Genomic DNA, 25,708 nt, shown 5'->3' with positions numbered 1-25,708 from the left:
TTCTCAGGGTCGGCAAAATTTCAAAAAAAAAAAAAAAAAAATTTCTTATGAAAAAAATAGTTTTTTTTTTTTCTAAACATTATAGGCTAAACATAAAAATTTTACCGTCAATACTTACCGAGATATGGAGGCATGAAGTTTGCCAAAATATGAACAACATCTGGTAACATCGCCGACTGCCGTCACCTGGTATTTTTCTATTTACTTTTTTGTGTACTATTTTCAATTATTTTTCAATTTTCCTTTTTCTGAGTAACTTTTATGGCCTCTGAGGCCAACATGATCAGTATTTTGTAAGTTATTTCTTTTTCAATACTACACAATAAGGGCGTAAACACTGTTGTCATTATTTTGTTTATAGAAAATATTTACACAAACAAACGATATGAAATGTTGTTTATTACTATTTTTCTATATTTTATATACACATATACAGCCACAGGGAATGTTTCTAGAAGTTCTGCAGCCTGTGGAACTCTTTGAAACTTGGTGTCATGCACAGTGGTGTTTTACATTCCTCACACATAAAACGAGTGTCTCTGCGTTGTTGTGGGCGTTTTTTTTGTATGTGAACAGACGTAACACCTCTTCTGAGCCTTTTTCTTGAAAGCAGTAGCAGGCACTTTTACCAGGAAGTGATCACCATGCTTCAGACAAGCAGGTAGTTGTTGATAATTTGGTGGGCGGTCAATTGCAGGTGCTGTTCCTTGGTACTTGAATACTATTTGTCTGATGACAGACAAACAGAATTCGCTGTACTGTGGTTTGTTTCTGGTCCTCATCTTATACATATTATAAGCATTGAGCATGGAAATGCCCAGATGGAAAAAGAGTTTTATGTACCACTTATAACTCTTGCGAACACAATCAGCAAACCCAATCTGCATGTCACATTTGTCCACTGAATGCATGTTGAAGGTGTAATCAATCACAGCTGCAGGTTTTAGAATGGGTTCATTGCTCTCTCTATGCTGTCTGCCATTTCATTAGGGTGAACTGATGACAACAGTGTGACATCTCGTTTGTCATGCCACCGAAATGCCATGATGTCATTGGCAGCAAATGCCTGCACCTCACCTCTACGAGTGCCAGCGTCAAACCTGGGCATTTGTTTCCGATTTGCACGCACTGTGCCACACACATCTGTCATGTTCACTCATAAAAAATCACTGAGTGAGGGGCTTGTGTACCAGTTATCTGTATATAATATATGCCCCTTACCAAGGTATGGTTCTATCATTGTTCTAACCACATCACCTGAGATGCCCAATAACTTCCTGGTATTTTGCAATGTATAACTTCCAGTGTACACAACAATATCCAATACCAGACCACTGTAACAATCACAAAGCACAAACAACTTTATACCAAAGCGTTTCCTCTTGCTTGGTATGTACTGCTTGAAAGAATGTCTTCCTCTGAACAGAATCAAAGACTCATCAATTACAAGCTTCCTGAAGGGATAAAAATGCGTACTGAATTTCTCTTTCAGATACACAAACACATTCCTAATCTTATATAACCTGTCGTTTCTGTCAGGCCTGGTTTTGTCTGAGAAGTGAAGCATACGTAACATTAGCACAAATCGATTCACTGGCATTATATCACTGAAACCTGGGGTTGCAATCAGGCGGTCTGTTGACCAGTATGATTTCACTTTGTGCTTATACACATGTGGCATAAGCATTATTGTGGCAAAGAAAAGATACATCTCAGCCACAGTTGCCTCCTTCCACTGGTGTAGACGTGATTTTGGTGAAAGTAATGTGTTTGCCATGGTGTACTCGTAGTATGTGTTGCTTTCCATGACAATACTTTCCATCAGTGGTTCGTCAAAAAATAACTCGAAACATTCCAGTTCAGTGGCATTGTTCCCAAGTGTACAAGATGGCCGTATTCCACTTTGGCTGTCATCAAACTGGTGGGCATTTGGAACAAAATTGACAGCTTCCTGCCAATCCCAGGTGCGGTCTGCTGGTGGGTACTGGACAATGACAGGTGGTTGTGGTTGTGGAGGCTGGTGTGGTGGGTGGGTGGGGGATGGTGGCCTTTGTTGTAGATCAGCTGAGGCAGCGGTGTGGGTGGCAGCGTGGGTGGCAGCATGGCCCACTGCTGGTGCCTCACCGCCGGCACCACTACCACCACACACATTTTCCATCCCAATTGCAACAGTATCATCGTCATTTTCACTCTCTGTTCCTGTTGTACAGCCACGGGATGTACTCCGAGATGCACTCCTTCCCCTTGGAATAGCATATGGCACACTACCAGAGCGCATATATCGTCGTATATACTGACGCTTCACTGGGGAATATTGCACTTCACTATCACTACTGGAACTAGTTTGAAGAGCTTGTAGTTCATATTCACTATCACTATCATCACCCATGCTTTCATCCGAGTCTGGGATTTGGGAAAATAGAAGTTTCCTCTTGGATTCTGGTACAACTGAACGTGAACAAGATGGCCCAGCACCAGAGGTGGAAGGCTGAGGGTTGTCTGGGTTTTCCTCACTATTACCGATATTATGGTCATTAGTTTCGGTCAAAACCTCACCAAAACCTTGAAACTAATCTTCACTGGCACTTCCATCTGTATTAGAACTGTCACTGGGGAACAAAAGTGTCCCAATTCACCGAGGAGTGAGGAGCTTCTTACCACGAGGCATGGTGGATATTGTTTACTAAGATGGCGTTCCCACAATGCACCACTGGGTCCCAGATTTTTTTTCTACCGCGCACACCGACCACACAGACCCATTCTCTCACATGTAGGCCTACCAGCCTTTTCCCGCGAGATTTGACGGCGCTAGAATTTGTGCGTACTAGTACGTCAAAAACCCCTGCGCGTAAGACGTACTAGTACGTCCGAAACCCTCAAAGGGTTAATATTTAATATCCCTTGCCACTATCCTAACATGTTTTAGTGTAAAATAATCTTAAGTCACATTTGCTGCCACTGGATCAGAAGGTATTTACAAACTACCATACCTGTCACCAGTTGAAAGGGTTCTACCCTTCTAGTAAGTAATAAATAGGCTGATTAGGGACCTGATCTTCAAGTAATTTCCAGGTATATGTTATGAAGTAGCATCACTTTTCTCTGTTCCAGGGGTACATTCTGAGTGCTTTGAAGCATTTAAATTACAAATTTGTTTAGCTATACGTATAAATTAAAAAGTTTTTATAACCAGTACTGATCCTTTGAGACTTGTTTTGTTTCCCATAGTTTAGTATCATAGTTATCTTTATATTCCACAGATATTTGGCAGTTTCTAGATACATATTTCATGAGGTATTCCTTTCCAAAAGTTTTTAATACATGTAAATGCTGTTTGTCTATTTCTTTCCTACATTGTTTCAATAAGGAATGTTAGAAAAATTTGCCGAATTGCATCTCACCTTGTCATTATTCATATGGAGTGTCTTATTTTCTTTTCTTGTTTCATCTGATAAGATTTAATCACACAGTGGTTTATTAATTTTGCTGTATGATTTACACACTATTAAGTAGGGCAACACTGATATGAATTTGCATAAAATTTGCAGGGTTCTCTGAAGCACATGGGAGTGATTTCAATTTTACTAATATAAGGTATGTGGATGAAATACACGGTACCTCTTCTTTTCAGAGTGACCTCCATAGCTGACCGCCTCAACATAGAATTTGCGCTAATCCACAAAGAACGAAAGAAAGCCAATGAAGTGGCTTCCATGGTTCTAGTAGGAGATGTAAAGGATCGCATTGCTATTCTTGTGGATGATATGGCCGACACCTGTGGGACTATCTGCCATGCTGCTGAAAAGTATGTATTAATTGTGTGTGTGTGTGTGTGTAATATTAGAAAAATGTTCTGGCAAGTATTTTTGGCATATAATACAAATTGCCAGGTAGAGAAGCATTGTAATTTAACAAAAAGTGGATGTTAACACTAAAGAATTTTGGAAATTAGTTCATTGTTAGCATTGGAAAGATTTAAATTTCCATTTTAATTATTAGTTTCAATGTGTTTACTCTTTATTAGCAAAGGACACAAAGTATCATTACTTGTTAGTTTTCAGTAGTTAAAAAGCATCTGATGACCTGTAAATGTACATTTTTATTATTTTCAATGAGGCTTAAAAAGAAAACGAGTTGGACTGTGGCCATTTGTATTTCACGGCTTATTAGACGCATGTTTTTTTTTTCCATAAAATGTCTCAAAAAACCACCTTGTGTCCTATAAACTGAAGGTCAGTGACAGGAGCTATAAGTTAAGGGTGTAGGGTGGGCTGTAGCTCTCCCAGTTACATCCAGTGCCTAGCCATTGAAACTAAAACAAGTCTTATAAGCTGCAAAATACGATAACCTTATTATTATTTTTTTTAATAAAGCATGTTTGATGCCCATCTCCAACTCAGTGCAACATTAATTGGATTTAATTATTTAATATTAATATAGTACAATTATTTAAAGTTCTCACTTTTTAGACTCATGGAAGCTGGTGCTACAAAAACATATGCCATCCTGACACATGGGATCTTCTCAGGGCCAGCAGTGTCTCGTATTAACAATGCATGCTTTGAAGCAGTTGTTGTTACCAATACCATACCTCAAGAACAGCATATGAAGGATTCTAGTAAAATTCAGGTAATATTAAAAAGGACAGTGTTTGTGAAAAAAATAAAAAGCATAAACTTTATATTGGTCAATGTTGATGTAAGGCATCTATTTTTTTTTTTTTTTTTTTTTTTATACACAGGGTTTGACAAGGTTAAGGATCCCTAGTTTTATTGACAAGCTATTTACAGGTTAAGGATTCCTACCTTTATTGACAAGCTAAGAGCTGTTACCTACATCAGCTCATTTGAAAGCATTTTTTATTGTTATGAGACATACAAGTAGGGAACAGGATGAAGTTGGAGCCATCTGTGGGCCAGCATTTTCATTTGATCAACTGATGTTATCTCGTTGACATCATTATGCTGTACGAATGTGTTCCATACTCTAGTCATCCTGGGTATATATGATCTCAGATGGAGTGATGTTCTGGAGAAGGGTACAGCCAGAGTGAAGTTGCTGCTTTCTGCCTGTCTTGTGGCATAAAAGCTTCTATGTTATATAAGCTAGTTTTCTGAGAATCTTTCTTTCTTTTAAAGAGTGTATGGTACACCTAATTTTAGGTTTTTCCATGCTCTATCTTCTCAAGTTTAATTTTGCTAAAGATTTGATTTTGTCCATCTTGTCCAGGCCTCTTGTTTTCATCAGTTTAAAAAAATGCTTACCGCATTACATATTACTGAAATTTTTTTTAAATGTTGAAGGCTTGCAAAAATATTAAAATTCACTATAAACTTGCAGATAAAGAAAGTACAATTAAAATGTTCCAGTATCTGGATATGCCACGAAGGATAAGGTAACTAGTGGCTGTCACACCAGAGAAACACTGTAAATAGATTCTACATTATTCGTAACAATGTAAAGATATCTTATACAGTGGACCCCCGACTTACGATATTAATTCATTCTAGAAGTCTGTTTGGGTGCTGTTACCGAACGAATTTGTTCCCACGAGGAATATTGTAAATTAGATTAGTCCATTTCAGACCCCCAAAAATACACGTACAAAAGCACTTACAAAAATACACTTACATAATTGTTCGAGTTGGGAGCTGATCGTAAGGCAGGGGTCCACTGTATATTGTAAAAGTTTACATGTTTATATTACATTCATGGCGGGGGTACTAAACTTGTAGGGATCATACAGCACCTAGAGGAATAGAAGGCATTAAGGCTTGATTTGAGGAATTAGATCATTGGTGCAATTCCTTCGATCAAGAGCCCCTCACCAGCATCAAAGAACCTCCCTTGAGGGTATCAGGTTTTACAATGATGATAATCATTGTAGGAAGGAAGGCAGCCGAGGAGGGTAACACTGGAAGTCAGATACACTATACATGCAGCTGTTTTCTGTAAACAAGCTTTTTGGCATAATGTATCGAGTCGATTCCAATATGAGTTATTTTATTTTATTACAAGTTGCAAAAAACCCTTGAATTTATATTATTAAAAATGCAATGTTAAGTTTAACCTTGCAGTTAAAGCAAGGAATAAATTAATGAGTTCTTGAAAATTCAGGTGCAGGGGCCAACCTTTTTTTAAAGTTTTTTTTTTTTAGGGGGTTGCTTGTACTATATTAGTCATTTCTATTCCTCTTCCCTTTATATTTTTATTGTTTTTGAGCAGTTTCATTGTTCCAATTTACTTCTCACCCTTATTCTGGATTGGAGTGTTCCACTGTATATTTATTCAGTGATTATTTATGTAACACCATATTGGGATATTGGCAGTTTGGAGAGATATATTGTGTATTTTTATATGTATATACTTCTAAACTGTTGTATTCTGGGCACCTTTGCAAAAACAGTGATTATGTGTGAGTGAGGTGAAAGTGCTGAATGATGATGAAAGTATTTTCTTTTTGGGGATTTTCTTTCTCTTTGGGTCACCCTGCCTCAGTGGGAGACAGCTGACTTGTTGAAAATAAAAAATTGACTATTTAACCCTTTGACTGTCGCAACCCCCAATCCTGAGGTGTCTCCTGGTGTCGCAAAATTTAAAAAAAAAAAAAAATTATTTTTCTTATGAAATGATAGAGAATCTTTTCCCGATTGTAATGACACCAAAAAAATGAAATTTGATGGAAAACTGACGGAATTATGCTCTCGCGAAGTTAGCGACCTCTGCGATATTTACAAATCGGCGATTTCACCCACTTTGAGCCCTATTTTTGGCTAATTCTGTTGTCCCAGTCAACCAAACTCATAGCTATTTCTTTAGAACTCCATTTTTTCTATCGATTGAGTACAAGAAACTGCCCATTTACTGATTTTAACTACCCAATAATGTGGTCAGAAATTTGCAATTTGGCCAATTTCACGAAAATTAAAAAATATGACAATTTCAAAATAAGGTCCAGAATGAACAATGCAGACATTCCTGGCTCTAAAATAACATTTTCTTTGTTCATCAGTCATGTCTCCAGGCCCCTCTGATATTACTCTTGCTTTCTATTTTGAATTTTTATTCAAACATAAAATAGAAGACTTACTATTATGCAGACTACTGCAATACTGTAATAATTGTATAAATAACATCAACCCATTCATGACTGCATATTAGAATGGCTAGTTGGACATTTATTGGACAATGACATCATTTGTTTACTTTTGAACATTGGCAAAAATCAAACATTTCCCCTACTTTGAGCTCCATTTTCAGGTTCTTTTTATAGTAAAATCAATCAATCACCTCAATTTCTATATGTTTTCCATTCTATCAAATGAGACCAAGAAAACGAGAATACAACCATAAATACTATACGAAAATAGACCACAAAGTCGGCATTTTAATTAAAAAAACGGTCTGAGTTTTTTTTCTCATTATGCACTGCGTGCTCCAGGATTTTTTTATATGGTGCACACAGACCCATTCTCTCACATGTTGGCCTACCAGCTTTCTCCTGCTTGATCTGAAGCCGCTAGAATTTATGAGTATATATACGTCAAACACGGTACCTCGTAAGACGTATATATACGGCCGCGACAGTCAAAGGGTTAAATCATGTATAGATATCCAGACAAAAAATTCATTTTTGTAACTCATTGTGCCTCTGAACCCAAATGTTGTTATTTGTTTTGTAATCTGTAGTTCTTTTCAGTTGATTGATGTCTCCAACATTTTGGCTGAAGCAATTCGTCGAACCCACAATGGAGAATCTGTATCTTTCCTCTTCAATTCAGTACCTTTGTAGATGGTGACAAGTGTGTGACGAGTATCACACAATTTAATGGAGCAAATTAGGTTGGTGACAGTAACACTAATCTACATAGATTTTATAAGTTTCAGATGGTATCAGCTAATTCATTCTTATTCTGCAGTACTGAATTGTTAGCTTCCTCAGTAATTTTCCATGTAACTTCAGAAGGTTTAAATACGAAACTGCTGGTTATCAGTGACAGTTCTTTCTTGAGGCATATACTGTATAAGACAGAAGTGTAGTGGTTCCCATTTTTTATTTCCTTGTATCTATTCTTAATTTGTAAGTTATTCAGGCTGCCATTCTAGCCATGATGATACACCAGAGGTTGCCTTTCTGCAAAATTGCTCTTATGCTATTTTAGGGTTGCAAAAGGTTGGTGGAGAAACTTAGGAGGGTGTGTGAAAGAAGGAAATAAACATAGAAAAGAGCAAGGTGATGAGAGTAACTAAATTTAGGTAATGATAAAATAAATATCAGATTAGAGGGAGCATGGAGGACAAGGACGTATTTAGGTATTTGGGAGTAGGCCTGTCAGCAGATTGGCTTGTGAAAGATGAGGGGAGGAAAAAAGTAGGTGTTGTGTTAAGGCATTTATGCAAAGTTTATTGATGTATAAAAGGGAATGGATTAAGAGTATAGCAGTGCCAATACTTGTATGGCATGACGCATGGGTATTGAACAGTGCAATAAGAGGATAGAGGCAGCAGTGATGTCATGTTTGTGAGCAGTATGTGGGTTGACTATTGTGCAGAAAATTTAAGAGGGCTGAGAGACCAGCAGGCCATCAGCAGCACCAGCTTGTTTGACCAGACAAGCCTGTCTCAGAAGTAGAAGACTTCTCAAAACCTCAGCAAAGGTAGTTTGGGTATGTAGATTATTAGAATCATAACTAAGCGCTAAACCCTTGGGTATGTAGAGAGAATGGAGAGGGTGTGTAAATCTGGGGTAGGAGAGGAAGGGGCCATCCCAGGAATGGTTTAAGGAAGGGATTAACAGAGCCTTTGAAATTAGGGACTTGAGTATCCAGCATGTATATGCATGTGTGTTGGAAAGGATGCATAGTTCCTTTGTATAAAGGCAAAGGGGACAAAAGAGAGTGCAAAAATTATAGGGGGATTAGTCTGTTGGGTATACCTGGTAAAGTGTATGGTAGAGTTATTGAAAGAATTAAAAGTAAGACTGAGAATAGGATAGCAGATGAACAAGGAGGCTTTAGGAAAGATAGGGGGTGTGTGGACCAGGTGTTTACAGTGAAACATATAAGTGAACAGTATTTAGATAAGGCTAAAGAGGTCTTTGTGGCATTTATGGATTTGGAAAAGGCGTATGACAGGATGGATAGGGGGGCAATGTTGCAGGTGTATGGTGTAGGAGGTAAGTTACTGAAAGCAGTGAAGAGTTTTTACGAGGATAGTGAGGCTCAAGTTAGAGTACATAGGAAAGAGGGAAATTATTTCCCAGTAAAAGTAGGCCTTAGACAGGGATGTGTGATGTCACCGTGGTTGTTTAATATATTTATAGATGGGGTTGTAAGAGAAGTAAATGCGAGGGTCTTGACAAGAGGCGTGGAGTTAAAAGATAAGGAATCACACATAAAGTGGGAGTTGTCACAGTTGCTCTTTGCTGATGACACTGCTCTTGGAAGATTCTGAAGAGAAGTTGCAGAGATTGGTGGATGAATTTGGTAGGGTGTGCAAAAGAAGAAAATTAAAAGTGAATACAGGAAAGAGTAAGGTTATGAGGATAACAAAAATATTAGGTGATGAAAGATTGGATATCAGATTGGAGGGAGAGAGTATGGAGGAGGTGAATGTATTCAGATATTTGGGAGTGGATGTGTCAGCGGATGGGTCTATGAAGGATGAGGTGAATCATAGAATTGATGAGGGGAAAAGGGTGAGTGGTGCACTTAGGAGTCTGTGGAGACAAAGAACTTTGTCCTTGGAGGCAAAGAGGGGAATGTATGAGAGTATATTTTTTTTTTTTTTTTTTTTTTTTCAACAAGTCGGCCGTCTCCCACCGAGGCAGGGTGACCCAAAAAAGAAAGAAAATCCCCAAAAAGAAAATACTTTCATCATCATTCAACACTTTCACCACACTCGCACATTATCACTGTTTTTGCAGAGGTGCTCAGAATACAACAGTCTAGAAGCATACACATATAAAGATACACAACATATCCCTCCAAACTGCCAATATCCCAAACCCCTCCTTTAAAGTGCAGGCATTGTACTTCCCATTTCCAGGACTCAAGTCCGACTATATGAAAATAACCGGTTTCCCTGAATCCCTTCACTAAATATTACCCTGCTCACACTCCAACAGATCGTCAGGTCCCAAGTACCATTCGTCTCCATTCACTCCTATCTAACACGCTCACGCACGCTTGCTGGAAATCCAAGCCCCTTACCCACAAAACCTCCTTTACCCCCTCTCTCCAACCCTTTCGAGGACGACCCCTACCCCGCCTTCCTTCCCCTATAGATTTATATGCTTTCCATGTCATTCTACTGTGATCCATTCTCTCTAAATGACCAAACCACCTCAACAACCCCTCTTCTGCCCTCTGACTAATACTTTTATTAACTCCACACCTTCTCCTAATTTCCACACTCCGAATTTTTTGCATAATATTTACACCACACATTGCCCTTAGACAGGACATCTCCGCTGCCTCCAACCGTCTCCTTGCTGCTGCATTTACCACCCAAGCTTCACACCCATATAAGAGTGTTGGTACTACTATACTTTCATACATTCCCTTCTTTGCCTCCATAGATAACGTTTTTTGACTCCACATATACCTCAACGCACCACTCACCTTTTTTCCCTCATCAATTCTATGATTAACCTCATCCTTCATAAATCCATCCGCCGACACGTCAACTCCCAAGTATCTGAAAACATTCACTTCTTCCATACTCCTCCTCCCCAATTTGATATCCAATTTTTCTTTATCTAAATCATTTGACACCCTCATCACCTTACTCTTTTCTATGTTCACTTTCAACTTTCTACCTTTACACACATTCCCAAACTCATCCACTAACCTTTGCAATTTTTCTTTAGAATCTCCCATAAGCACAGTATCATCAGCAAAAAGTAACTGTGTCAATTCCCATTTTGAATTTGATTCCCCATAATTTAATCCCACCCCTCTCCCAAACACCCTAGCATTTACTTCCTTTACAACCCCATCTATAAATATATTAAACAACCATGGTGACATTACACATCCCTGTCTAAGACCTACTTTTACCGGGAAGTAGTCTCCCTCTCTTCTACACACCCTAACCTGAGCCTCACTATCCTCATAAAAACTCTTTACAGCATTTAATAACTTACCACCTATTCCATATACTTGCAACATCTGCCACATTGCTCCTCTATCCACTCTATCATATGCCTTTTCTAAATCCATAAATGCAATAAAAACCTCCCTATCTTTATCTAAATACTGTTCACATATATGCTTCAATGTAAACACCTGATCTACACATCCCCTACCCACTCTAAAACCTCCTTGCTCATCCGCAATCCTACATTCTGTCTTACCTCTAATTCTTTCAATTATAACCCTACCGTACACTTTTCCTGGTATACTCAGTAAGCTTATTCCTCTGTAATTTTTACAGTCTCTTTTGTCCCCTTTCCCTTTATATAAAGGGACTATACATGCTCTCTGCCAATCCCTAGGTACCTTCCCCTCTTTCATACATTTATTAAACAAAAGTACCAACCACTCCAACACTATATCCCCCCCTGCTTTTAACATTTCTGTCATGATCCCATCAGTTCCAGCTGCTTTACCCCCTTTCATTTTACGTAATGCCTCACGTACCTCCCCCACACTTACATTCTGCTCTTCTTCACTCCTAAAAGATGGTATACCTCCCTGACCAGTGCATGAAATTACTGCCTCTGTTTCTTCCTTAACATTTAAAAGTTCCTCAAAATATTCTCGCCATCTACCCAATACCTCCATCTCCCCATCTACTAACTCCCCTACTCTGTTTTTAACTGACAAATCCATATTTTCCCTAGGCTTTCTTAACTTGTTTAACTCGCTCCAAAATTTTTTCTTATTTTCATTAAAATTTCTTGACAGTGCCTCTCCCACTCTATCATCTGCTCTCCTTTTGCACTCTCTCACCACTCTCTTTACCTTTCTTTTACTCTCCATATACTCTGCTCTTCTTATAACACTTCTGCTTTGTAAAAACCTCTCATAAGCTACCTTTTTCTCTTTTATCACACCCTTTACTTCATCATTCCACCAATCACTCCTCTTTCCTCCTGCCCCCACCCTCCTATAACCACAAACTTCTGCCCCACATTCTAATACTGCATTTTTAAAACTATTCCAACCCTCTTCAACCCCCCCACTACTCATCTTTGCACTAGCCCACCTTTCTGCCAATAGTCGCTTATATCTCACCCGAACTTCCTCCTCCCTTAGTTTATACACTTTCACCTCCCTCTTACTTGTTGTTGCCACCTTCCTCTTTTCCCATCTACCTCTTACTCTAACTGTAGCTACAACTAAATAATGATCCGATATATCAGTTGCCCCTCTATAAACATGTACATCCTGGAGCCTACCCATCAACCTTTTATCCACCAATACATAATCTAATAAACTACTTTCATTACGTGCTACATCATACCTTGTATATTTATTTATCCTCTTTTTCATAAAATATGTATTACTTATTACCAAATTTCTTTCTACACATAGCTCAATTAAAGGCTCCCCATTTACATTTACCCCTGGCACCCCAAATTTACCTACTACTCCCTCCATAACATTTTTACCCACTTTAGCATTAAAATCCCCAACCACCATTACTCTCACACTTGATTCAAAACTCCCCACGCATTCACTCAACATTTCCCAAAATCTCTCTCTCTCCTCTACACTTCTCTCTTCTCCAGGTGCATACACGCTTATTATAACCCACTTTTCACATCCAATCTTTATTTTGCTCCAACACTTTTATATGGGTGTGAAGCATGGGTGATGAGTGTTGCAGCGAGGAGAAGGCTGGAGGCAGTGGAGATGTCATGTCTGAGGGCAATGTGTGGTGTGAATATAATGCAGAGAATTCGTAGTTTGGAAGTTAGGAGGAGGTGCAGGATTACCAAAACTGTTGTCCAGAGGGCTGAGGAAGGGTTGTTGAGGTGGTTCGGACATGTAGAGAGAATGGAGCGAAACAGAATGACTTCAAGAGTGTATCAGTCTGTAGTGGAAGGAAGGCGGGGTAGGGGTCAGCCTAGGAAAGGTTGGAGGGAGGGAGTAAAGGAGGTTTTGTGTGCGAGGGGCTTGGACTTCCAGCAGGCGTGCGTGAGCGTGATTGATAGGAGTGAATGGAGACGAATGGTTTTTAATACTTGACGTGCTGTTGGAGTGTGAGCAAAGTAACATTTATGAAGGGGTTCAGGGAAACCGGCAGGCCGGACTTGAGTCCTGGAGATGGGAAGTACAGTGCCTGCACTCTGAAGGAGGGGTGTTAATGTTACAGTTTAAAAACTGTAGTGTAAAGCACCCTTCTGGCAAGACAGTGATGGAGTGAATGATGGTGAAAGTTTTTCTTTTTCGGGCCACCCTGCCTTGGTGGGAATCGGCCAGTGTGATAATAAAAAAAAAATATATATATATACAGTGGACCCCCGGTTAACGATATTTTTTCACTCCAGAAGTATGTTCAGGTGCCAGTACTGACCGAATTTGTTCCCATAAGGAATATTGTGAAGTAGATTAGTCCATTTCAGTCCCCCAAACATACATGTACAAATGCACTTACATAAATACATAATTGGTCGCATTCGGAGGTGATCGTTATGCGGGGGTCCACTGTGTATATATCCTGACGATCTGTTGGAGTGTGAGCAGGGTAAAATTTAGTGAAGGGATTCAGGGAAACCGGTTATTTTTATATAGCTGGACTTGAGTCCTGGAAATGGGAAGTACAATGCCTGCACTCTAAAGGAGGGGTTTTAGGGTATTAGCAGTTTGGAGGGATATGTTGTATATCTTTACATGTATATGCTTCTAAACTGTTATGTTCTGAGCACCTCTGCAAAAATAGTGATTATATGTGAGTGAGGCGAAAGTGTTGAATGATGAAAGTATTTTCTTTTTGGGTCACCCTGCCTTGGTGGGAGACGGCCAACTTGTTGAAAAAAAAAATATATATCATAGGTAGTAGGTTGGTAGACAGCAACCGCCCAGGGAGGTACTACCGCCCTGCCAAGTGAGTGTAAAATGAAAGCCTGTAATTGTTTTACATGATGTTAGGATTGCTGGTGTCTTTTTTTTCTGTCTCATGAACATGCAAGATTTCAGATATGCACAGTGGCATGTACATTCACTACTTTTCCTATCATGCTTCCCCTGTCAAGAAAAGTGTTCTTATCTCCCTCTTTCTCCGTGCCCTCCGCATCTGTGATCCTCAGTTCCTTCCAGCAGAAATTTCCACTCTTCATAATTCGTTCTCCCGTCTTGGCTACCCTTCCCATTTCATAGACTCTGCCCTCTCACGTGCTAACGCAATTTCTTCTCTACTCATGGGAACTCTTCTATCCTCTGCCTTCCCTACATTTCCGGTCTTTCTAATCTCAACAGTTCTCTCCGCCCCTTAGACATCAAGCTTACCTTCCGCCAGACTAACACTCTTCGCACTAATCTCGTTCATACCTCTCCTCCCTCTACAGATGTTCCTGGTGTCTACTCTATTTCTTGCTCCTCCTGTCCTCTTCAATACTTCGGAGAAACTGGTCGATCTCTTTCTGACAGACTTAGGGAGCACAAAAATAGTGTTAGGCTTGCCGACACTAACAATGCTCTTTTCTGTCACGTCAGAGATCATAGCCATCCTATTGACTGGTCTTCTGCTAAAACTGTCTTCCCTACTTCCAACTCGAACAGTCGCCGTCTAGTTGAATCCTCTCTTATACACAACTTTCCTTGTATGAACCTTAGCCCTGGCTTCGTCTCTGTAGATGCCTTCCTCTCCCACTACATTGTAAAATGCTCCAAACTTCAGAACACCCGTGACTTAACCTGAATCCTCATTTCTTCTTCTTCTTCTTTTTCTTCTTCCTCTTATTCTTCTTTTTCTTCTTCCTCTTCCCCTTTCCTCTCTCCTTTTCTCCTCTGGGTGGTCTTTCTCTCTCCTGTCTCGTGTTTCTGTTCCTTCTTCTTTTATTTTATTTCACCACTTCCCCTTTCACGCACCTCGGTGCGCTTGCTCTCCCTCTGTGGGTTTCTAGCTCTCTTGCAGTGCTCCCCTTCCTTTGTATTTGACTGGCTCGTCTTCCTTATTTCCCAGTTCTACCACTACCACTACTACTACCTCTTCTTCTTCTACTACAACTACTGATGAAATTTAGACACATGTGCAGCGTCTGGTTGTCTTTGTTGTGGACGTTTCGCCATCCAGTGGCTGGCTGGATGGCGAAACGTCTACGGTGGGGATGCCCGGGTGTTGTGCATGTGTCATTTCATCCTGTTGGTATTATAGACAATTCTTGTACTACTACTACTACTACTACCACCTCTACCTCTTCCTGCCTATATATAGCCGTCCTGCTCCACCTCTGTTAGTGTGACTTTGTCAATGGTCCAAGTCGGACTGAAACGTCGTCGTAAGCTTCTGTCTTTTATGTGCGGGTTATTTGTGTATCGTTCCAGTCACGGTATTGTGCCTTTTTGTTATTTATTTATTTAGTTATTTATTTCAGATATGTCTTGCTACTTCTACTTACACTTAGGTCACACTACACATACATGTACAAGCACATATATACACACCCCTCTGGGTTTTCTTCTATTTTCTTTCTAGTTCTTATTTTTGTTTATTTCCTCTTATCTCCATGGGGAAGTGGAACAGAATTCTTCCTCCGTAAGCCATGCGTGTTGTAAGAGGCGACTAAAATGCCGGGAGCAAGGGGCTAGTAATCTCTTCTCCTGTATATATTACTAAATGTAAAAGGAGAAACTTTCGTTTTTCCTTTTGGGCCACCCCGCCTTGGTGGGATACGGCCGGTGTGTCGAAAGAAAGAAATATTTTTTTTTTTATCATCACACTGGCCGATTCCCACCAAGGCAGGGTGGCCCGAAAAAGAAAAACTTTCACCATCATTCACTCCATCACTGTCTTGCCAGAAGGGTGCTTTACACTACAGTTTTTAAACTGTAACATTAACACCCCTCCTTCAGAGTGCAGGCACTGTACTTCCCATCTCCAGGACTCAAGTCCGGCCTGCCGGTTTCCCTGAACCCCTTCATAAATGTTACTTTGGTCACACTCCAACAGCACGTCAAGTATTAAAAACCATTTGTCTCCATTCACTCCTATCAAACACGCTCATGCATGCCTGCTGGAAGTCCAAGCCCCTCACACACAAAACCTCCTTTACCCCCTCCCTCCAACCTTTCCTAGGCCGACCCCTACCCCGCCTTCCTTCCACTAGAGACTGATACACTCTTGAAGTCACTGTTTCGTTCCATTCTCTCTACCTGTCCGAACCACCTCAACAACCCTTCCTCAGCCCTCTGGACAACAGTTTTGGTAATCCTGCACCTCCTCCTAACTTCCAAACTATGAATTCTCTGCATTATATTCACACCACACATTGCCCTCAGACATGACATCTCCACAGCCTCCAGCCTTCTCCTCGCTGCAACATTCATCACCCATGCTTCACACCCATGTAAGAGCGTTGGTAAAATTATATTCTCATACATTCCCCTCTTTGCCTCCAAGGACAAAGTTCTTTGTCTCCACAGACTCCTAAGTGCACCACTCGCCCTTTTCCCCTCATCAATTCTATGATTCACCTCATCTTTCATAGACCCATCCGCTGACACGTCCTCTCCCAAATATCTGAATACATTCACCTCCTCCATACTCTCTCCCTCCAATCTGATATCCAATCTTTCATCACCTAATCTTTTTGTTATCCTCTTAACCTTACTCTTTCCTGTATTCACTTTTAATTTTCTTCTTTTGCACACCCTACAAAATTCATCCACCAATCTCTGCAACTTCTCTTCAGAATCTCCCAAGAGCACAGTGTCATCAGCAAAGAGCAACTGTGACAACTCCCACTTTGTGTGATTCTTTATCTTTTAACTCCACACCTCTTGCCAAGACCCTCGCATTTACTTCTCTTGCAACGCCATCTATAAATATATTAAACAACCACGGTGACATCACACATCCTTGTCTAAGGCCTACTTTTACTGGGAAATAATTTCCCTCTTTCCTACATACTCTAACTTGAGCCTCACAATCCTCGTAAAAACTCTTCACTGCTTTCAGTAACCTACCTCCTACACCATACACCTGCAACATCTGCCACATTGCCCCCCTATCCACCCTCTCATACGCCTTTTCCAAATCCATAAATGCCACAAAGACCTCTTTAGCCTTATCTAAATACTGTTCACTTATATGTTTCACTGTAAACACCTGGTTGACACACCCCATACTTTTCCTAAAGCCTCCTTGTTCATCTGCTATCCTATTCTCCGTCTTACTCCTAATTCTTTCAATAATAACTCTACCATACACTTTACCATGTATACTCAACAGACTTATCCCCCTATAATTTTTGCACTCTCTTTTGTCCCCTTTGCCTTTATACAAAGGAACTATGCATACTCTCTGCCAATCCCTAGGTACCTTACCCTCTTCCAAACATTTATTAAATAATTGCACCAACCACTCCAAAACTATATCACCACCTGCTTTTAACATTTCTATCTTTATCCCATCAATCCCGGCTGCCTTACCCCCCTTCATTTTACCTACTGCCTCACAAACTTCCCCCACACTCACAACTGGCTCTTCCTCACTCCTACAAGATGTTATTCCTCCTTGCCCTATACACGAAATCACAGCCTCCCTATTTCATCAACATTTAACAATTCCTCAAAATATTCCCTCCATCTTCCCAATACCTCTAACTCTTCATTTAATAACTCTCCTCTCCTATTTTTAACTGACAAATCCATTTGTTCTCTAGGCTTCCTTAACTTGTTAATCTCCCTCCAAAATTTTTTCTTATTTTCAACAAAATTTGTTGATAACATCTCACCCACTCTCTCATTTGCTCTCTTTTTACATTGCTTCACCACTCTCTTAACCTCTCTCTCTCTCTCTCATATATATATATATATAAAAAGTATTTTTGGGGATTTTCTTTCTTTTTTGGGTCACCCTGCCTCGGTGGGAGACGGCCGACTTGTTGAAAAAAATATATATAGATATATATGTTTATTACAAAGTATGTTGGCTATCTTCATTATTCAGGGAGCTATGGTAAGCCTATAATAGGGTATCAGAGTTTGTCATTTACAACAATATTTAGGGAATTAAATGTTTTTAAAGCTCTCATTTTACTGAAATTGCACTGTAATGTTTAGGATACAATGTTCTGTAGTGCTGTATTAATCTACAGATTGTTTTAAAAATTATCCTAATATTGTGTACATCTAGTATATAGTATCTCAATATTTAAAATTCATTTAATTATATGCAATTTTTCTTTATTGGCTACCAGGATACTTCCAGAAGCAGAGAACGCACAGTGTGGAGGGGAGTTGCATGTGTTTAATAAATGTTGCACATCATTAATTAGAAGTTGACTGAACAATTGAAAATTTTTCATATCCAGCTTCTCTTCAACATCTGCTTAAAGACCCTCTATATATCTGTTAGAAATACTGTACATGTATAAAAACAAAGTTCTTGTTATGCTCAGAATTCAATGAAATAAAAATGTAGTAAATCAAAGTCACACAAGCAGATCAATCCTTTATTTAAAAAAAGTCTCGCTCAATGAGTGAAATGCCTCATATATATATATATATATATATACATATACACTAAAGCTTGCTCTGTCTACCTGTCTTTCATTTACTACTTGTCGGCTTACTGGCAACCTTTAAAATAAACAAGTGGGTTGATATTAGTTTTGTACCAATTTTTTAATTACAATCAAAATGTTAAATCTAACAAGCTCTTATGAATACTATTAATAATTGGTTAAGAAGGAAGTGTGATGTTTAAACTTGTTATTGTTAAAAAGTTAGTGCTTTTTACTAAGTTTTCAGTTAACTGAATACTTAACAAAAATTGTCCATTTCCACCATCTTAGCATTGATAAGGAAGTGCACAACCTGTGAAAGGTTTTTGACTTGTTAAATTTTTTTTTTTTGTAATAGTGGCAACAGTCGACAAATAATATACTCAAGAAAACAAACTTTATAATAAAGAGGTACACAACATTTCATTCACATGTATTGATCTTTTTCAAGAGAAGTGACTAACACATTAAAGCACATTTGGGCTAGTATGCCTACTACAGTGCTCCACTACCTGGAATGATTGATACGAGGATAGTTATACGTGTATTAGGTTGATGTTCGTTTCCTAGTCTGAGGAATTGTGCCTGCAGTCATAATTAGAGCAGTTTCCAAATAAATACATTCTGCTGGTGTGGTTCTCTTCGACCCTTTTGAGTTAATCATGTGGCAGGAAGTCGCGGTGTATTGACTGGGAATGAGCTGAACTATCATTGAAGAGACACCAGCAGAAAGTGGTTTGAAAGCACCTTTAATTATGACTACTGTCCATTTCTCAGCAGACACTTTAAATTTTGCCTTGTCCCTTGAGTATGTCATACTGAAAGATAGGAACAAATATCATTGTGAGGTGATTTGGTTATGTAAAGGTAATTATTATAATCAAAAAGAAGTGCTAAGCCACAAGGGCTATACAGCGCTGCATGTAGAGGGAAGATGAATAGGTTGACAGGGTGTGTAAGGCAAGGGGGTTATCATTCCATGAATGGTTGGAGAGAGGAGATACAAGAGGCTTAGAGTTTAAAGTCCTAGAGCATCTAACAGGTTTGTGCAAGCATTTTAGATATTATAATAAAGAAGCGCTAAGCCACAAGGGCTATACAGCAGCAGTTTAGATAAAAACAAACGGACACTAGTGCTTTTTAATGGATGTGCTCTTTGAGTATGAGCAGGGTAACTTTCAGTGAAAGGATTGCCATACTTAGTCCTGTAGGTGGGGAAAGGTAGTGCATGTTAGTTGGATGGGTAATCTGTAATGTGACCACATTTATCGGAAGATAGTAAATGATTGTGTTTTCTTTGGTGGGAGATGGTGTGTAAAAAAAAAAAAATCTCCCACCAAGGCAAGGTGACCCAAAGAAAATATAATCACTCATTTGTCATCTCCCCAGAAGTATGCAGTCATCGTAATTACCTTGTGACTGCAACATTCCTTCCTCCAGAATGCAGGCAGTCGTTTCCACCTCCGGTACTCGAGTCTGGTTTCCCTTAATCCCTTCATAATTACCCTACTCATACTCCAACAGCCCATGTACTCCTGTCAAATACTCTAATTTTAGAAAGCTCACTACACACACATGAAATGTTGTACCTATATAATTGAAGGTAGTTTTGTTTTCTTTAGGATTTGCCAAATTATATTTTGTTTAAAGAGAATGAACTATATTTTCAGTAAAATTGCTCTCTTGACTTTTACTACATATCCAGAAAAGGGTATAATGAATACCCTCACAATATATCACTAATACTTTGAAATTGTTAGTAGTGTATTGTATATTATAAGGTCATATGGGATTAATAATTGTTAATTATTTTGCCATTTTTTCTTTACCTCTTATTCTTAATTAACTTGTATAGTGTGATTGTTAACCTCAGATCTGCTAATGAAGGTGATAGTTGAGAAGTTTTACTTCAAAAGAACTGAATTTTGTTTTTCTCAATTTGCAGCAAAGCTTCTCTTATCTTTCACATATTAAATGACAGATACAAACAGGAGTGCAGCATTTGGAGCTCCCCCTGTATCCTCTGATATTCCACTGTAAAAAAGCCTTTATCACTAAGCAGACAATGGAAACAGAAAGGAAGTGTTGGCTATGGGCTAGGGTGGTTAGCAAAGTCAGTGTGGAGGTAGTGGCAAGTTAAAAATAAATCAAATCAAAGCGCTAAACCGACAAGGGTCATGCAGCGCTGTGGGGCAGAGAAATTAGTGCCAGGGCTATAAACAGCTAGGTGGAGAGGGGAGAAAAGGGCTGGAAGAGATACTAGGGGCTGTGTGTCAAAGTTTGTATAGTAAGAAAGTTAACAAAAAGTTATCGTAAGTCAAAGGCAAGGCCACCTGCAAGAAGGAAAGATAAGGTAAGGGCAGCAGTAGTAAAATCCTGCGAGCTCACTGTTAAACCGGACAATCCACAAGAAGGTGGAGAACCAAAATAAGGACCTGACAAACCTTGGAGGAGTAGGGTCACTCCACAAGATACGTTAGGAATAAATGATTTGCGGGTAACTGCAGGAGCAGGTGTTGGGGGTTATGGAAGGTAAGGGAAGTGGGCTGGTGTCCATTGTGGACCTCTGGTAACCAAAATGTGTCCCTTGGTGGTCTGACTGCTCCCAAGCAGTTCATTTGAAATGCACTACTGTTGCAACTGAACCATAGACCATTTAAAGATGAGGTAAAACTACCAAGCTGATAAAAAGATTGACAACAGGCACTATTATTGAGGCATTCAAGGAACTGGACTTCACTTCCTTGGATTGAGAATAACTGCCTCCAATTACCCAGGCACTATGACCCATACAGGTTTAACCCTTTCAGCGTTTCGGCCGTACTAGTATGCCTAAATTCCAACGCCCTCAAATCTAGTGAGAGAAAGCTGGTAGGCCTACATATGAAAGAATGGGTCTATATGGTCAGTGTGTGCAGTATATATAAAAAAAAAAAAAAAAAAAAAAAAAAAAAAAAAAAAAAAAAAAAAAAAAAAAAAAAAAAAAAAAAAAAACTTTTTGGATTAAAACAGCGACTTTGCACTGTATTTTCTTATGGTATTTATTGTTGTATTCTTGTTTTCCTGGTCTCATTTTATAGAATGGAAGACCTATTACAGAAATCGAGATGATTTTGACTGGTTTTACAATGAAGAGTACCTTGAAATTGAGCTCAAAGTAGCAGAAATGTTAGATTTTTACCAAAGTTCAAAAGTAAACAAATCATGCCAAGCGTCCAATACACGTCAACTGGTGAGTCTAATATTCTTTCACAAGTGCGCTGATATTATTTATACCATTTCTACACTAATGCAGTAGTCTGCATATCAGTAAATCTATTTTTTTGTGAGAATAAAAATTCAAAGTGAAGAGCAAAAGAATGTAAGAGGGGCATAGAAACTAATGAACAGAGGAAATGTTATTTTAGTGCCAGGAATGTCTTTCTTGTTTATTCTGGACCCTATTTGAAAATTGGCATCTTTTGAAATTTGTGCGAGATTGGCAAAAATTGCTAAATTCTGACCACTGTATTGGATAGTTGAAATGGGTAAATGGGTGGTTTCTTGTACTCATTCGATAGAAAAAATGGAGCTCTAGTGAAATAGTTATGATTTTTGTTGACTAGTACACTGGAATTGACCGAAAATAGGGCTCAAAATGGACAAAATCGCCAATGCGTGAACATCGTCGAGACCGCTAACTTCGCAAGAGCATAATTCCATAAGTTTTCCCTCAAATTTCATACTTTTGGTGTCATTATGATCGGGAAAAGATTATCTTTTCGTAAGAAAAAATAATTTTTTTTTTTTTTTTTTTTGAAATTTGGGGGACCCTGAGAACAAGTCTCAGAGAGGGACTGTGGACCCTGAAAGGGTTAATGCATCTCTGCGATTAAAATAAATGCTTAGAGGCAATGTTTTTCCTGGAGACCAAGCTTTTTCCAAGCTCATGCCCTTAATCTGTTTTACACAAATATTTAACTTCGATAACAAAAGAGTACTATGAAAGTTGTACATCCTTATCTTTAATATTTTTTTTTCTCTCTCCCTTTACTTCTATGCGCTTGGGCATGAAGTCTGCTAAAGAAAATAAGCAATATCCACAGGGGCTTCATCTTCATCGACTCTTACCGTTCTGGCACGAACAAGGTGTCTCACTTCTTTTGTTTGTTCACTTTGCACCACTCATTTTTTGGGCTATTACCAGGCCAATCAAGCAATTAATATTGTCATTGCTAAACTACATTTTAACTATTTTGGATGTGTGATAGGTTTAATTTTGTTGGAAAATTTTTTAGATGGCTCTTTAGTATCTTAATATATTGCATCCCATTCATTTTGCTTTGTTTTCAGGAAGAAAAAGCCTTCCCTTTCTTTCACATCACTGGAAGCTTCCCACACTATAGCTGTATAGTCCTTGTGGCTTAGCGCTTCTTTTTGATTATAATAATAATAATTCCCACACTAGTTTGAGTGTTTAACCCTTGTCTCCCAACATCTGGGGTTGCACACATTGCTACCACAATGATGAGAAACTTGCCTTGGCATACCTTGAATGCACCTAAAGCTGGATTTATAACTAAACATCACTTTCCACCAATGCTTGTATTTATTACACAAGTCCAACCCTTGGTAGTCACAACTTTTGATGACAGCTGTTCACGGTTGCACACTACGAGGGAAGGTGGTCTTTCTGTAGTCTGTGGCTTAAGGTCCTCTCGGACATATCTTGCAACAAATTTTTGATGGGTTTTCCTTACTACAGACGATGAAATTGCAGGGTCCTGGATTACTCATCTCTTTATTAACAGATCTGTCTATTGAGGTCTTCTTAGGTTAACCATGTATTAGTTTAGGAGCAAGAACCACAGTCATGGGCATATTTACAACAGAAAAAATAAAAATGGGGCAGGGGAAACCAAAAAGTCACAAAAAATGATTTCTCACCACCACTGTTGCAAGTGTACTAAGGATGCTACAGGTCACTGCCACATACTCTTGGTATGTACATAACTACAGATACAAAATGTAAACAAATCCAGCAGATGGTCTGTTGCAGCAAACTATCTTGCCCCTTTGCAGTCCTTGATAAATCTGGACCTAGGGTACAAAATTTTCTGCTAGCATTGCAGTCAGGAGAACAGGAGATGTGGAGTTGTGAAGCATTAATCTAAGGAACTGAACCAAATCTCCACTTGCTTGAATCAAACCTGATTGCCTCTATTTCCCAGGAACTGTACGATTATTGCAGTTTAGAGCTTTCCCACCACCTCTCATTTATATGCAGCCACATTTGCCATCCCCACCCCTCAAGGAAGGTTCCTTGATGTTGGTGAGGGGCTCTTGATTTAGGGAATTGGATCTGTGCTCCAGTTCCCCGAATTAAGCCTGAATGCCTTCCACATCCCCAAGGCGCTGTATAATCCTCCGGGTTTAGCGCTTCCCCCTTGATTATAATAACAATAATAATAATAATAATTGCCATCCCCTGGACCTTAGGTAAATAAAAAATATATTCCCTGGAGATCTCCTATGTGTATCTAATTGTTTCTATCTCTCACAATCTGATCACACCTTTCCTCCTCCAGTCCAGCACATACTATGTTGAGGAGTGGCACTACACTTATCAATATCAGGGAAAACTGAATGCACCGGAGAAAACATCAGAATGATAGTCTTGAGTCAATGAATACTAGAAAAGGAACCTGGAACAGAAATTTGACTGATTCTTCTCACAGTGCCCTGACGAACATAGCTAGACCAGAAATCATCAACGTCATCTTCAGAAGGGCTATCGTATGCTGTGAACAAGACCTTTACCCTGGCGCTAAAGTTTGCTATGCGCATTTATAAACCAAAGGAAAAAAATAGATCTGAATAAACTAAATTCCTTAAACTTTCAAAAAGACACCGGCTGTATAATCCTCCGGGTTTAGCGCTTCCCCCTTGATTATAATAATAATAATCAAAAAGACACCATAAAGGACATGCTTACATACCTGTCACTTCTGGAACTTTATAAGTCTTCACTAATTAAATGCCATATTACAGAAAATTTTTTGCCTATGTTACTCAAAAATGGGGTAGAATGTCAATCCAGTAATTGCCCAGTGAATGTGCTTAATCTTGCAAACTCACTATTCTTCAGATTTAAGCAATTTCAATCACAACTAACCCCCTCCCCTCTTCCTTTGCACATCTTCACACCTCAGCACTACATGATGCATTCCAATCTAGCACTTATTTTCTGAATACCTGTAGTATAATAACATCTCTAGATATTATCCCCCTCAAGGAAGGTTCCTTGATGTTGGTGAGGGGCTCTTGATTTAGGGAATTGGATCTGTGCTCCAGTTCCCCGAATTGAGCCTGAATGCCTTCCACATCCCCCCCCCCCAGGCGCTGTATAATCCTCCGGGTTTAGCGCTTCCCCCTTGATTATACTAATAATAATAATCTAGATATTATCTGACTACCCCCTTTCCCAGGTGCTGTTTGGCCCCCCTACAGGTTCAGCATGTCCTTATGAATACTTTATTATAATCTTCTAAAAAATAATCTAAGAATTTCGTAATAATTTACAAATATGCAAGTTCCTACACAAATATGTGCAAATCAGTTACAGGATCAAGAGTGATTTGAGAGTATGATATATTCTGTACATTAATTGCACCTCTCAAGGAGATTGCCTTAATGCTGATGGGCTCTTGACTGAGAAAACTGGAGCTACCCTCTCCTTCCTTGGATCAAATCTAATTACTGCTGATTTTAGATTTAGAGCTCTAAATATGTAGGGGTCATAATGCCTGGGGGTAATGAGATTTAGATTCAGTATGAGGAAGGGTAATGTAGGTTCAGTTTCTTGTTTCAAGAACCCACATCAGCATCATAGAACCCTGCATGAGGGGTGAGACGACCTCCAGCTGTCTCATACTATTAAGGTCTTATTACAGCAAAAGAAAAACAAAAAATTAATAATTTATTAATAAATTATTAAATTAATAATTTATTAATTTATTAATAATTAATTTAGTAACATGGCACTGCACAGAG

At 39.1% G+C, this 25,708-nt stretch overlaps 2 protein-coding genes across 7 annotated transcripts in view; one reads left to right on the top strand and one right to left on the bottom strand.

Annotated features, from left to right (window-relative positions):
- Positions 1 to 20,488, top strand: part of Prps (phosphoribosyl pyrophosphate synthetase) — a 56,617-nt gene extending 36,129 nt beyond the window's left edge. For both annotated transcript variants that reach the window (XM_070084203.1, XM_070084204.1), the window contains 4 exons: positions 3,632 to 3,805; positions 4,470 to 4,629; positions 7,700 to 7,842; positions 18,371 to 20,488. In XM_070084203.1, coding sequence (XP_069940304.1) covers positions 3,632 to 3,805; positions 4,470 to 4,629; positions 7,700 to 7,792 — 427 coding nt within the window. In that variant the 3' untranslated portion in view covers positions 7,793 to 7,842; positions 18,371 to 20,488. The remainder of the gene's footprint in view (positions 1 to 3,631; positions 3,806 to 4,469; positions 4,630 to 7,699; positions 7,843 to 18,370) is intronic.
- Positions 20,489 to 25,621: 5,133 nt separating this feature from the next.
- The window catches only part of LOC138852594 (uncharacterized), an 88,228-nt gene continuing 88,141 nt past the window's right edge, over positions 25,622 to 25,708 (bottom strand). For all 5 annotated transcript variants that reach the window (XM_070084210.1, XM_070084205.1, XM_070084208.1 and 2 more), the window contains one exon: positions 25,622 to 25,708. This exon is cut by the window's right edge and continues 1,063 nt beyond it. The gene's annotated coding sequence lies outside the window, so the exon portion shown is untranslated.

The sequence above is a fragment of the Cherax quadricarinatus genome, chromosome 12, assembly GCF_038502225.1.
Source record: "Cherax quadricarinatus isolate ZL_2023a chromosome 12, ASM3850222v1, whole genome shotgun sequence".
NCBI lineage: Eukaryota > Metazoa > Arthropoda > Malacostraca > Decapoda > Parastacidae > Cherax > Cherax quadricarinatus.
This window is presented reverse-complemented; position numbering and strand designations above follow the sequence as displayed.